Genomic DNA, 13,939 nt, shown 5'->3' with positions numbered 1-13,939 from the left:
GGGACAGGAAACTCCCTATATTACACAGCAGCCCATACCTTCCTGAAGAGCTCTGACTGTTAGAAACTTTCTTCTAGAAATAATATGAGATGTGCACAAACATATGGGTTCAAGAACGTTCACAGACATATTATTTAGACTGGCATGATATGAGAAACGATGTAAGTCCCCCCATATAGAAGACATACATACAATGCAGCTGTCAAAAATCATGTCTTCAAAGAATGTTTGATAACATGAGAATACACTCATAATGGTATATGAAAAGGCAGCTTACAAAATATTATATATGATGTGATCATTATTTCAATGTAGTATGATATAGATGTCATTAAAACACACACACACACACACACACACACACACATACAAACAAACACAGAGCGAGAGACACAGAAAGAGATGGGAAGGAAATACACCAAAACGACAAAGCTTTTCTCTTTATGGTAGGATTATGGGTAATGTTTGTCGCTGCCTAATCGTCTCAGTATTTTCTGAAATAACTACAGTGTTACTTGTGGTGATTTATGATACTGTGTTTATTGTAAAAAAAAAAAATGTCTAGTATTGAGCTGACAAAGTTTCCCTGTAGCATCCACCCAATAATTCTAGTTCCTCTGGGGCTCAATAAATGTCGATCAAATGAGTGAGAAGCAAGTCTCACTCCTCTTCTAAACAGACATGATAATAGAAAATATTTAGAGAATACTTACCAAGTTCCTGGCTCTGTGCTGAAGTCCTTCACATAAACTTCATGAACTTCTCATAACCACCCTATGAGGGTCTACTGCTACTCCCATTTCACAGATGAGAAAACTGAGGCTCAGAGAGGTTATGTATGTATCTCCCAAGCTCACTCTCTTAGTAAATGTGATCCCAGGTCAGTCTGGCTATGATTTCCAGACTCCCAAGTGCTGTCACCCCACACAGAGGCCTCGGAGGTTTGCAGACAGCAATCTGCCCTCCTCCCCAGCCCTGGTCCTCCCTCCTCTAACTAGACAGCCCCAGCTCTCGCCTCCATTCCCCATGTGTCCCATGGATGGCAGCGGCAGAGAGGATGTGGAGGGGTTTGGGAGTCAGAAGGACCTGGGTGTGCCTCCTTCTGGCTGTGAGAGGCTCCCTCGGAGCCTTCCCGCCCTCATCACTCATACCCTCGCAGGCCTGTCACGCAGCTTGGAGGAGCCTCTGGCACGTGGCAGGAGCGCGGGAGTGACTCCTCTGGATTCTCCCCGGTGTGTCTGTGAGTCACACATGTTCCCCAGGGAATGAACCCAAGACCTGGGAAGCTAGGCCCTGGGGCAGGGCCAGGAGGCTCGGGGACACCATCCAGGGCTGCTGCCCTCCCCACTCGCCTCGCCAGAGCTCATCTGGCCCAGCCTCCTGCCTTCTGCAGGTCCCACAGCGCTCCGGCTTAGAAAGGAACAACCAAGGCCAGGGTTTCTGGGGCCTGTCCCAGGTCACCCAGCTCTCATCCATCACCCTGAGCTGACCCCTTCCAATCCACCCCAAGCCCACCCACAGCAAATTCGTCCTCTTGAACTCCATTCTGCACAGACTGCTCCAAAGTCCTCTTCCCCATGGCCTGTGACCAAAAGCTCCTTCATTTCCCAGCATGGCTGCCTTACCATGGGCCCCAAGAACCTGTCTAGCACAACTCGAGCCACAGCACGGCCTCTGGCCCCTAACACAGCCACGCTGGGCCGGACTCCAGGCCCCTCCTCCGCCCTCCCTCCCCACCCTCCCTCACCAGAATGACTCCCTCCAATTCCCTGGGGCTGGTCCATGGAGTTCCTCTAATATTTGCACCCTCCCCCAGGAATTCTGGAAGGTTGGTGGGTGCATCACTGGCCCCAGGGCCTGGCCGCAGCTCCACACACAGCAGGCGCTGCTGACAACCACGGTGAGGAGGACACCTGTCTGCAAGGCCTCCCCTGCTTTGGTCCTTATGGCCTCTGCAGCCTCACAGCCAGCCCAGCCCCTGGCTCTCTCCATTCTGCCACGGTGAACTTCCCTGCCCTCTGCAGCTCTGCCATGCGATCATCTGTTGAAGCTTTCTTTGCTTATGCTGTTCCCTCTGCCTGGAATGTTCTGCCCCCCTCTCCGTGGAGCCAACTACTGCTCCCCCTTCACGGCTCAGCACAGACACCTGCTCTGGCTGGGTCAGGTGCCCCCCTGGACTCCCTCAGCTCCAGGAAGCTGCAAATGTCCCTGGAGCTGTAACTAACTAGGGGGTCCTGAGGGTACATCAGAAGCCAGAGGCCACGCTGAGGCTTAAGCTGAGAGTCTGGTCAGTGGGAGCTGAGGCTGGACGGGCCTGCCACGGGTCAGCATCAGCAAAGGCTTGTTGAATGAGTGAACATGCAGACGATGCAGGAAACAGGAAAGGACCCAAGGTGGAAAGTGTAGACAATCAGGTCTCATAGCCACCAGCTCTGCCTGCCTGGAGCAGCTGCAGGGGTGCCTGTTAATCTCGGCATTTGACACATACTGAAGGCCTACTATGTGCCAGGTGCTGTGCTATGACCTTCACATTCATGATCTCACTTAATGCTCCCAATAACGTATTCTGATCACCCCAGTTTTGCAAATGCAGAAATGGGGCTCAGGGGAGTTAAGCTGTTTGCCCAAAGCCACAACACTGGGACATGGTCGAGCGGGGATGGAGACCAGCATGACCTGACCTCCAGCCATGAACCTTCACCACTGCACTGTGTCACCTCACTGGGATCTCTCCTGGCCCAGGAGCCCTGCGTCCGCAGACCCCAATCAGGACAAGAGAGGGGAGGGAGACAAGAAGGCAAGGGCTTCACGCTGCGTCCCCAAGAGCAGGACGGGAACTCAGAGCTCTCACCCTGAGCACTTGTCCCAGCAACCCCTGGCACCTTGGTAGTAGACAGAGGGGACACCCAGAACCCTTACTCACCTGTCACAGCCCCGCCCCACACCAGGCTGCCAGGCCCAGCCTCCGACCCCTGCTCTGTGCTGCAGTCACCTGGGATGGGAGGGAAGACACGATGCTCTACCAACGTCGTCTTGTCATCTTTAAGATGAAGGTGCCTCTGAGGCAGGTGCTACGATCCACATTTTATAAATAGAGAAACTGCGGTGCAGAGTGGCCATCCACCCTGCTAAGGATCTTGGCAGGTGGCAGAGCTGACATTTGATACAAGAGTCAGAAGAGACGCCAGCCCAGGAAGAGCTCAAGGGGCAGAGAAACGCATAGTCTGAAACAGAGCCATGAAGAGGCAGGCCGGGCTGGTAAGAGGCAGGGAGGCCCGGCGGGGGTGATGGGGGTGGTGAGAGACACAGCAAGGTGCAAACCTGCCGAAACCAGGGTCAGGGAGAGGTGGAGGCCGGGGTCAGGGCAGGCGGACAAGAGACCAGGTGGAGAAGCATTGACTCCAATCTCCTACTGGATTCAGGACAGGCAAACTGGGAAGCCCTGAGCCACGTAGAGGGAAGATGGGGTCACCCATCAGAGATGCGGGGGTCCTTAAGCCCTTCACACTCCACCCTGCCTAGAGGGCCGCCAATGGGGACTCTGAGATGCCAGCCCTGCTCAGGGTACGACTGCACCCAGAAGGAGGGGTTGTTGGGTGTCTGCTCTAAAGACCCACCAAGTCAGCACCCTGGCTGAACTCACCCTGCAGGAGTAGGGAGTGTCTGCCTGGGGACCACACATCCCCAAAACTCCTGCTCACACTTCACGGAACCCTCAGGAACCACAGGCTGTTTGCTCAGAGCGCAAATCCCAGAGGCCCCTCTCATGTATCCAGAAGGATGAGTGGGCTTCTCAGGCGGGTCTGTGGATCAAGGAGAGGGTCAGAGTCGCGGCGGGAGGAGGGAACGGAGAGTGCTTTGTGCTCTGGGATTCTGAGATACCCGTGCTCTGTTTTTTCAGCCCCTCATCCATGTCAGGCTTCCCGTCACAGGCTCTTCCCTCACCTTTTTACTTAGTTACCCCCTCCTCATCCTTCAGCTCCTCAGAGGCCTTCCCTGAACTTCCAGACCGGGTGAGACCCTCCCCGCTTCGGGGGCTTCCCACAGCTCCCTCATACTCTTCCACGTCCCTCACCACGGCTACAAACTTAAATCCGTTGGCTGGCCGGCCGATGAATGTCTATTTCTCCCAGACCTGAGCTCCATGAGGGCAGGGACGGGGGATTTTCTTCCCCACCATCATATCTCAGCATCTAGCACAGCGCATCCATAGGATTTTTCTTGAATGAGTTAATTCTTTTCATTCCTTCACATAGAGACCCTCCCTGTTCTCAAAGGACTTAAAAGGCTCAGACACAACGTGTTATTTAATCCTCGCCACAACCCCAGATGCATTGCTGTTACTTCCACTTTACGGGTGAAGAAGTGAACTTCCGAAAGGTGAAGTCACTAGTCCAAATACACAGCAAGTAAGTGGCTTTGAATCAGGATTTGCCCGTTGATGCATCTGACTTCAGAGCCCCAGTTCTGCCACTACACCTCCCTGCTTTTCTGCCTCAGTGGTCCTCTGGATCTTCCTTTGCAAACCTTCCCCTGCTCCCCAGATAGGTTCAGCTCAGGACTGACATTCATTCAATCACTCATTCATTCAACCAGTCAACTGAGTCACTTATTGGTGGGGCTGGGCTCTGCATGGGGTGTCAGGGAACCACAGATACACCAGAGGCTTTTCTCCATCCTGGCTCCCCTCCCTGCACTGCTCTTGGGACTTTGCCAGCAGAAGCCAAGCCCCAGGCAGCTGCCCTGTCCTTAGCCTCCCTTTCAGTGGGGAAGGACTAAGTGCAGGGGCCCGTCATTCCCCTCCCCAAGGACGGTGGCCTAAAATACGTGTGCTGAGTAATGTGTAGGCTCATCGTCCTTTTGTCTCCATCATTCTCTGAGAATCCTAGGACAAGAGGAGGGACAGGATCCTGCCCCCGCCTTCCATGCAATTCTTTGTCCCCTATCCCAGGCAGCTCTGGAAAAAGTTCTGGACAAGACCAGGGTTCTACTCTGGGTCTGGAGCCAGCTGTGGGACCTAAGGGGGACAGGCCACCGTGCCTCCCTCTGAACTGCAGACTCCTTACCTGTAGAATGGAGGTGACAATGAAGGGGATGCTAATACCTATCCCACAGGGTTGTAGGTGAGGATTAAATCAGTCGGGCCCAGAGATACAGTGATCACATAGATGGCTGGCCCAGGAAATATCTTAGCAACACAGGGACCTGAGGGGCCAGCTATGCTGCTTCCAAGATGCATTTGACAATGTGATTTGGGGAAGCTTGGCTGGAGTACCCTAGCAGGCAGAGCCCAGGGCCTGCCCTGAGTGGACCCTCAGAAGTGAGAGGCCCTCCCCCGGCTCAGTGGTAGTGCGGGAGCTGTGCTCATCAGCCCACCAGCCAGAGGCCCCAGGTGAGAGACCGGAGATGGAACCGAACACACTGACACTCAGCTTTCCCCAGATCAGAGCACGTAGAGCCCCCCTAGAGAGCGCAAGTGGCAGGAACCTGGGACTCCCTGAATCAGAGCTACTCCCAGGCCCACCTTAGGACAAGCGCCCCCTCACTCTCCTCTGTCGTAGGCACTGGATTCTGAAGAATCTGGAAAGTTACTCATCCGCATCATACACACAGCTTCCACTTATTGGGTCCAGGCACGACGCCAGCTGCATTATATATGCTCGCTCAGTGACACCTCACAAAAACCCTGTCGAGGAAGCTTCTATTATTCCCCCATTCTATAGATGAAGAAACTGAGGCTCAAAGAGACTAAGTGTTTTACCCAAGTCACAGAGCCAGTTCGTGGCTGGGATTAACACTCAGGTTGACCCAAGTCTACAGGCCACACTACTTCCGAGGGTAAAGTGGGGAGCATCACCGACAAAAATGCGAAGCAAAGATCAATCCTGCCTGTGCTTGGGGGAATTTTCCCACTGTGGCTGGTGATGAGTCACTGAAAGCACAGGACGTTCTTGTGCCCTCCACTCTTCCTGGGGGAGCAAAGCTTCCCCTGGAGTCATCGACGCCAAAGCTCCCTCAACACCCACACACCAACGCAACTCTCCTATATACTGCACCCTGCCCGGCAGAGACCCCTTACTCTGGAATTCATACTCCCAACTGAGGAGATTGGGTCTCTATCCCTCAGACAGGGAAACTGAGGCAGATGGGGCAGATGGTGGGGCAGGGGGAATGGGCCCCCAATGTGATAGGCAACAGTGACTGCACCAAGACCACAGTTCACATCTCCCACCTCAGAATCCACAATCTGCCCTGTGCCTTCTGCCCGGCTTGGTGACACCAGAGCCCAGAGACGTTCAGGGTTGTACTCTTGGTCAACCACCGTGGATGACCCATTTCCAACTAACAGTAAATACCCGGGCATCTTTGTTGTTATAAGGATAGGAGTTTCCTTTCAATTCTTTTTGCCAGTGTCTGCACTGACAGAGCTGGGTCAGAAAGGCTCCTTTTGGACAAGCCAGTGATGTTTTAGACTCTCTGAGAAGGTCCCCGCACTGAACATAGATACCAAGAAGCGAACTTCACTTCCTCAGATGAAAGTACAAACTCCACTCCAGCCCAAACAAATCACTTTTGTCTTTTCCAGAAAACAAAAGACTGTTAGAGGAGAGGAGGAGAAGGTGAGAGGGAGCATTTGTGAGGAGGATCTGAGGTCTCTCTGAATCACGTCCAGAGCCATGGACTAGAGGGCCACTGGGGAAGGAAGCAGAGAGCGACTAGCTGGCCCACTGTACCCAGGAACCATGGCTACCCCTTAACAAACGCACACACAGGTGCACAAACACAAGTGTCCAAAGCCACTCTGGATGCTCTCCTCCTCCGAGGGTTTCAGGGGTCTGACAAGAAACAAGTCACACTGTCACGTGCTCCTACAGAGAGAATCACAAACTGACAGTGTGAGACAAGCACACACACCAACACTGGGACCCCAGCAGAAGATCCCCAAGTACGACTTGATAAGTGCCCCCTCAGCACGATGCAGTCAGCCCACACACTGCTGTCTCCCAAGAGGCCCATGGCACTTCCGGCATCTCTGCCCACCCCTACCAGGTTTTTGGAGGTCCAAACACACATCTGTACTGTCACAAACAAAATCACGCACTCACAAACTGTGACAGACACACAACTGTCGCCAAACTGTCCCACATAGATTGATAGAGATATAGGGGATGCCAACAGATGATCAAATGTTATTAGTTAAACGCGGGAGCGCGCACACACACACACACACACACACACACGCACGCACGCGCACGCGCGCGCCAGCGTCCCCCTCGAGATGGAAGTGGTCTTTCCGCTGAGCCCCGGGCGCCCCCTTCAGGAAGTGCGGAGGCCCCGGGAGTGCGGGGTCTGAGGTCAGGGTCCCAGGTCCGTAGTCCCCACCCCACCCCGGGGCATAGCCCGACGCACCAGCCCGCAGCGCACTCACCGGACGATGCCGAACATGACGAGCACGTTGCCCAGCAGCCCCACGGCGCACACTGCCGAGTAGAGCGCGGTGATGGCGATAGCCAGGGCGAGGGACGAGGCGCTCCGTGCTGCCGGCGGCCCCGACGCATTGGCGCCCGCGCTAGGGAAGGAGTCCGACGCGTTGGCGAGGAGCAAGGACCGCAGCTCGGCGTCGGGGGAGGGGGCCGGTTCCATGGCGGACAGGCGGCCGGCGCCGCGTCCCTGCCCGCCGTGCGCCCTGGGCGCAGAAACCCGGTGCGAGCGGCGCGCCAAGGGACGAGGCCGCGGCCCCGACGCCGCCGGCCGCTGCGCCCCGACAGCCCGGCTATCTCCGCGCCCCCTCCGCCCGCCTCGCCGCCCGCACCGGCCCGGCCCCCAGCTCCCGCCCGCTCTCCGAGCCCAGACCGCTCTGAGCCAGGAGCCGCTGCGGGCTCCTCGGACGCGCCCGCCGCGCGCACCACGTGGCCCGGAGGCGGCAGCCAGTCTGCGCCCGCTACCGGGGGCCGGGCATTGCACCACCAACTTGGAGTGGAGCCAGGGAAGCTACCCACTCTCTCCCTGGGGATGTTCTGCCGGCTCGGTTGCGCCCCCACCCCAGCTGGGACTCACTTCTGCATCCTCTGCCGCTTGGGGATTGGAAGGACCTCTATATGAATCCCACCTCCCACTCCTGCACTAACAGAGTGACCTGGAGCAAGTCACTTAACCTCTCTCACCTTCATTTTTCTCTTCTGAAAAATGAGGATAATCGCACCACCTCCTTTAGAGGGTTGTTGGGGAGATTAGTAAGATGATGCGGGTAAAGAACTTAGCTCAGTGCCGGGTACACAGTAAATGCTCCGTAACTAACCATTACTATCCATGGCTTTCTTTTACTCCATTCATTTGCTCAACAGATCTTTTTTGGGTGCCGAATATAAGAACCAGGTACTACTGGGGAGCCACTAGTGCATAAAACCAGATGCGGCCCCTGCCTCCTTACAGCCCACTGGAGGAGACAGACGTCAATCCCAGGACCATACTGATGAAGATACAGTTACACACGGAGGAAAAGTGAAAGAAAGCAAGGCATTCCTGTGGCAGGACCTACAAAACCCAGGGGTCAGGACAGCTTCCCTGAGGAAATGACACCTAAGGTAAGATGTGAAGTGTGAGGAGGGACTGACTTAGGGAAAAGCTAGGGAAGAGCATGTCAGACAAAGAAGCCACGTGTGCAAGGACCCTGTGGTCAGAGGGATTTAAAGGCCAGGAAGAGGAGAAGGCAGAAAGGGAGTGTGGGGAGAAGGGGATGAGGTGGTGGGCAGGGTCTCAAAGACCACCTTACAGATCACTCTGGCTGCTGTAGGTGCAAATGGAAGGGGGCTATTTCTGACACCTTCTCCCTAACCTGACCAGCCCAGACCCAGAGCCATCCTCCTTCTTGGGACTCCTGTCCTTCCCAGAACATTCTCCCTACTGTTCCAGCGCTGTGCTGAACCCTTTATCCATGCAGCAACACTTTGGCGTAGATTCTATTATTAGTGTCCCCAGTTTACAGACGAGAAGACTAAATCACCCCATATGGTAATTATTTCTATCCAAGTTTGTTTTCTCCTTCGGAAGACCAGACCTGATTGATCCCTGGACCCAGTGGAAGGCTGGGGTCATAGTGGGTGCTCAGGAAATACTTGTTGGATGAATAAAAGTCCCAAAGGGAATGGAATGGGACAATATTGGGGCTCCTGGGCTCTGGGGTGACACTCTTGGCCCTGTGAGTGGCTGGACAAGGACCCCTCATTCACATCACTCTCTGGCTTGAGTCATCTGTCCATGTGCAAGGCTCTTACCCTTTCCCAGAGAGAACAAAGACAGAATTCCCAAGTTCACCCTCTGTCCATTCTCTTTGCCCCTCCCAGCTGCTGTCCAAGCCCCTCTACAAGCTACAGCAGACTCCCCACCCCAAGGCTGTCCCACCCAATCATCTAAGGACTCGTCAGACTGGTGATTTTTGCTCTGTGGTCACATATGCTGCCAAAACTCTCTCCCTTGTCCCAAAGGGGCTGCTATCCACAGAGACTCTTCTGGTGCCAGGGGAGAGACATTGAGACAGGAAGAAGGAGAGCTATTTTACTAGAGTCCTGGCCCCCTCCCAACCCCTCCAACAAGCCAAAGTTTTTCCAACTTCAGGACATTTGCATATTCTATTTCTTCCACTTGGAAGGCTCGGCCATTTCCTCAGGCTAAGTGCTATTCATCCTTCAAGTTTCAGCTTAAATACCACTTCCTCCATGAAAGCTTCACTGACTGCCCCCCCCCACACACACACACACACACGCAATTAGACCAGGTGTCCTTGTTATTCTCATAGCGTCCCGTACCTCTTCCTTACAGAATTCCCCACATATTTATTTGGGCAATCATTGGATTTGTGTGCATCACGTCTACAATAGGTCTTGTGCACTTCCGTACCTCCACCTTAGTGCTTGATGCGTGGTTGACCAGAAAGCTCAGTTCCAACTTTGGTGAGCTGCCATTCTGATGAGGGAGACACTGCATTTATAGCTTCATATAGGACCTAGGAATTCTTTTAAGCAACTAAAACCCTTTGCATCAACTCTGCAATCACATCTTATTTGGAACTGGAGTGCAGATCTTCCTCAATTACAATGGGGTTACGTCCCAATAAACCTAACGTCAGTTGAAAATATCATGGTAAATCAAAAATGCATTTAATACACCCAACCTAACGAACATCATAGCTTAGCCTACCTTAAACATGCTCAGGACACTTCCATTAGCCCACGGTCAGGCAAAACCATCTAACATCAAGCCTGTTTTATAAGCACGTGTTGACTATCTCATATAATTTATTGGATACCGTACTGAAAACCAGCACGGTTGTGTGGGTGCAGGATGTTGTAACTGGTTATTTGCTGTTGGGATTGCCTGTCTGACTGGGAGCTGCGGCTCGCTGCCACTGCCCAGCATCACAGGAGAGAACCATACCGCATATCACAAGCCTGGAAAGGATCAAAATTCAAAGTATGGTTTCTACTGAATGTGTATCAGCTTTGCACTATTGTAAAGTCAAAAGATCATAAATCGAACCACCGTAAATCAGGGACCATCTATACTAGTTCCCTGCTCCACCACCCCCCACCCTTGGCTTCTGGCTGTCACCAAGCAAGTATGTCCTCACCCCTTGGCGTTGCATTTGGGGCCCTCCCCAGTCTAGTCCTAACCAGGGTTTATTGCCGCCCTCTTCTGACTCCACCCCTAACCCCACCCTAATCGCATACCCCAGCCATACTGGGCTGAAGAGAATTTTTTTTATTGTATTTTTTTTCATTGTATTTACATTTCATTGTATTTTTGAGTCCTCCTGGGTAAGGAAATGCTATGGTGGAAAGCCATAGCTATGGTGGAGGCAAATGACAGAAAAAGAGTTTCCCTTAACTTCTCTGAGCCTTAGTTTTATCATTCATAAAGTAGAGAAGGGCAGGATTTGGGTGAGGATCTGGTGAAACGACAGATGCTCTTCCAGCGGAGAAAGGGCTGCAGGAGCACGAGTTACGAAACCTGGAGCATCTTAAAGGAGCTCGCAATCAAGAAGCTGTGACAGATATGTAAATGACCAAGTAAAGAGCGACATAATTGCTAAGAGAGCACACGTGCTGTCATGGGCTGTGCTTCTTCAGAGTTTGCTTGCCGAAAGGCAGCAGTCTGCAGCCTGGAAGAGGTTTCTCACCAGAACCCAACCCTGCTGGCACCCTGAGACGTCCAGCCTCCAGAACTGTGAGAAATAAATGTCTGTTGTTGATAAGCCACTCAATTATGGTACTTTGTTATAGCAGCCCCAAATGACTAAGGAGCTGAATTCCTCCCCCGACCCAGGACATTGGAAGGACACATGGAGACTTGAAAGGCATCTAAAGGGGTTTCCCCAATGGCCTCCCAAAATGAATACTTTGACGAGATCAACCCTTACCCGAATGTGAGTGTTCTAGTCTATTTATCTTTATTTTTAATTTTTTTTTTTTTTTGCGGTACGCGGGCCTCTCACTGTTGTGGCCTCTCCCGTTGCGGAGCACAGGCTCCGGACGCGCAGGCTCAGCGGCCATGGCTCACGGGCCCAGCCGCTCTGCGGCATGTGGGATCCTCCCGGACCGGGGCACGAACCCGTGTCCCCTGCATCGGCAGGTAGACTCTGAACCACTGCGCCACCAGGGAAGCCCCTAGTCTATTTATCTTTAAAAGACAGTCTCATTTCTGTGGTCACAACTCATAAATAATCCTGTTGGTTACCATTTAGAGAGAACTTGCTGTGTGCCACGCACGGGGCCAAGTGTTCTGTGGCTTATCTCATTTAATTCTCGGCAGCTCTAGAGGTGTGAGGTCTTTCTACTGTTATTCCGTTTTGCAGAGGTTAGGTTACGTGCCTACACCACAGCAGGGATGCCAAGCCAGGTCTGTGTGACCCGCCCAAAAGCCACTCCTGACAACCACACTACTGCCTCTCAGAGCAGATCCTAGAAAGTCATCACCCCAAAACACACCAGAACCCATGGCTGCTGTCTCTGTTCAGCAGTTTCCCCGTGTGGAGGGCGATGAGTCACGTGAACTCAGGGGATTCTTGAGTCCGTCCCTGCCCTTGGTGGAGCAGAGAAGATGCAGCCCTCCATGCCTGGGCTGCCAAACAATTCCATTTTCCTCGACCCCATCCTTGACTTCAGATTAGAACAAAAACAAAAATGGATGGGGAATCCTGGGCCAACCCAGGGCATCAGAAGGCGTCAGTGGTAGAGAAACAGAAATTTTCTGAAGGAGTCGGAGCAGAAAGGAACTCCCCGGGGAAGCTATTAACAATTTAGTACGTGGGACTGTGGCTCCCACCTGCCAAAGAGACACTGCCTGATGGAAATAGTGTGGTGCCTCTAAGTGAGTGAGTGAGCGAGCGAGCAGCTCCCCTGGGTTGCCTTTAGTCTGGCTCCATCTGCAAGCCCCAGGAGGAGGAAGGACCGTAGCAAGAACCATAAAATAATAACCACTTGCATTTGCAAAGTACTTTTGACTTTCCAGAGCGCTTCGAAATTGATGACTTCATATTATCTTGACCCCATCTGGATAATGGGAAGGTCAGGTTTCATTATCTTCATTTTATAGCTAGGATGACAGATAGCTAGAGAGCCTGGGTGAGATGATTTCATAGCAAGCCAGCGAAGGACATAGCGTTGGGACCTTCCGTCTAGTTGCCCAAATCAGAAGCCTGAGGGTCACCCTTGACCCCTCTCTCTTCCCTCCTCCAAACCCCCACCTCTAGGTAATCACCAAGTCCTGTGCATTCTTCCTAATAAACCGTGAATCCTGCCATTGTTCTTTGTTTTTACTACTGTCTGCCTAGTCTATGCATCATCATTTCTTGCTGAAATTATTGAAATAGACTGAAATTGAGCCCCTGCTTCCAGGCTCACTGCCTGCAAGCAGAAACGTGGCTGCAGGATTCTTCACACGTGCACCTCTCTCTGCCTTGCTAGCCTCTTGTACCACCTTCCCCTTCACACGCTATGTTCCAGCCAAAATAAACTCCTTATGGTTCTCCCAATAACCTGCTTCTCTCACATCTGTGTTCATCTAAGTAGTTAAGAGTGGGGCTTTGGCGTCAGACTGGTTGGATCGAAAATCCCAGCTCAGCAACTCACTATTTGCACGTCCTTGGGCAAGTTCCTTAACTTCTTCTGAAAGTTTCATGCGGTGGAACAGCAAAAGCGCCTGCTTCATGGAACCTGGCATGTAGGCAGTGCTCAGTATGTTAGCTATTACTGTGACGATGGCGCCTCTGCCTGGAATACTCTACTCCAGGCTCCCAAGCCCCTTTGTCACCTAACCTACTCCTACACCCCCGCCCCGTCTCAACTGAGATATTGCTTTCTTCCCTCCTCCCTCAGATTAATTTCTATCACATATCGTCCGTTCTCTTGGGGCTCATCTTCCTCCCAGAAGCATAGTCAGGTCCTGAGTTCCTAGAAAACTGTTCCACCCAGATGTTGCCGGGAGGCCTTGGTCTGTCAGGAAGAGGAGGGAATGGAGCTGGAGAGAGAGGGTGGCCAAGGCAGGATACAGTTTGATTCTTTGAGAAGGGAAGGACAGAGGAGGTCGTAGGTTCCTTGAGTGAAGATTTTAATGGTTAGTAAGAGCCTAGAAATTTTCTTTTTCTTTTTCTTTTTGGCCGCACTGCGGCTTCGTGGGGATCTTAGTTCCCCAGCCAGGGATTGAACTCAGGCCACTGGCAGTGGAAGTGCAGAGTCCTAACCACTGGACCACCAGGGAATTCCCATGGGCCTGGAAATTTTGCAATAAGTTCGGGGTCAAGAGAGCAGAGATAGAGTCTCTTGCTTTCGAAGGGACCCCTGGGGCTTGGACAAAAGCACCTCAGAAGGAACCTGAATGGACCAAATGCCAAAGGCTTTGCCCCATGTTTCCTAGATCAGGCAAACCTCAGGCAGAAGGACTA

At 52.8% G+C, this 13,939-nt stretch overlaps 1 protein-coding gene across 1 annotated transcript in view; it reads right to left on the bottom strand.

The window, feature by feature from the left end:
* The window catches only part of OPRD1 (opioid receptor delta 1), a 36,302-nt gene extending 28,522 nt beyond the window's left edge, over nt 1-7,780 (bottom strand). The window contains exon 1 of the mRNA XM_065898188.1: nt 7,430-7,780. Within this exon, the coding sequence (XP_065754260.1) occupies nt 7,430-7,644 (215 nt within the window). The 5' untranslated portion in view covers nt 7,645-7,780. The remainder of the gene's footprint in view (nt 1-7,429) is intronic.
* Nucleotides 7,781-13,939: the final 6,159 nt, after the last annotated feature.

Source organism: Phocoena phocoena, chromosome 1 (assembly GCF_963924675.1).
Source record: "Phocoena phocoena chromosome 1, mPhoPho1.1, whole genome shotgun sequence".
NCBI classification, from domain to species: Eukaryota; Metazoa; Chordata; class Mammalia; order Artiodactyla; family Phocoenidae; genus Phocoena; species Phocoena phocoena.
The sequence above is the reverse complement of the archived record's forward strand: the minus strand, read 5'-3'. Positions and strand labels throughout refer to the sequence as shown.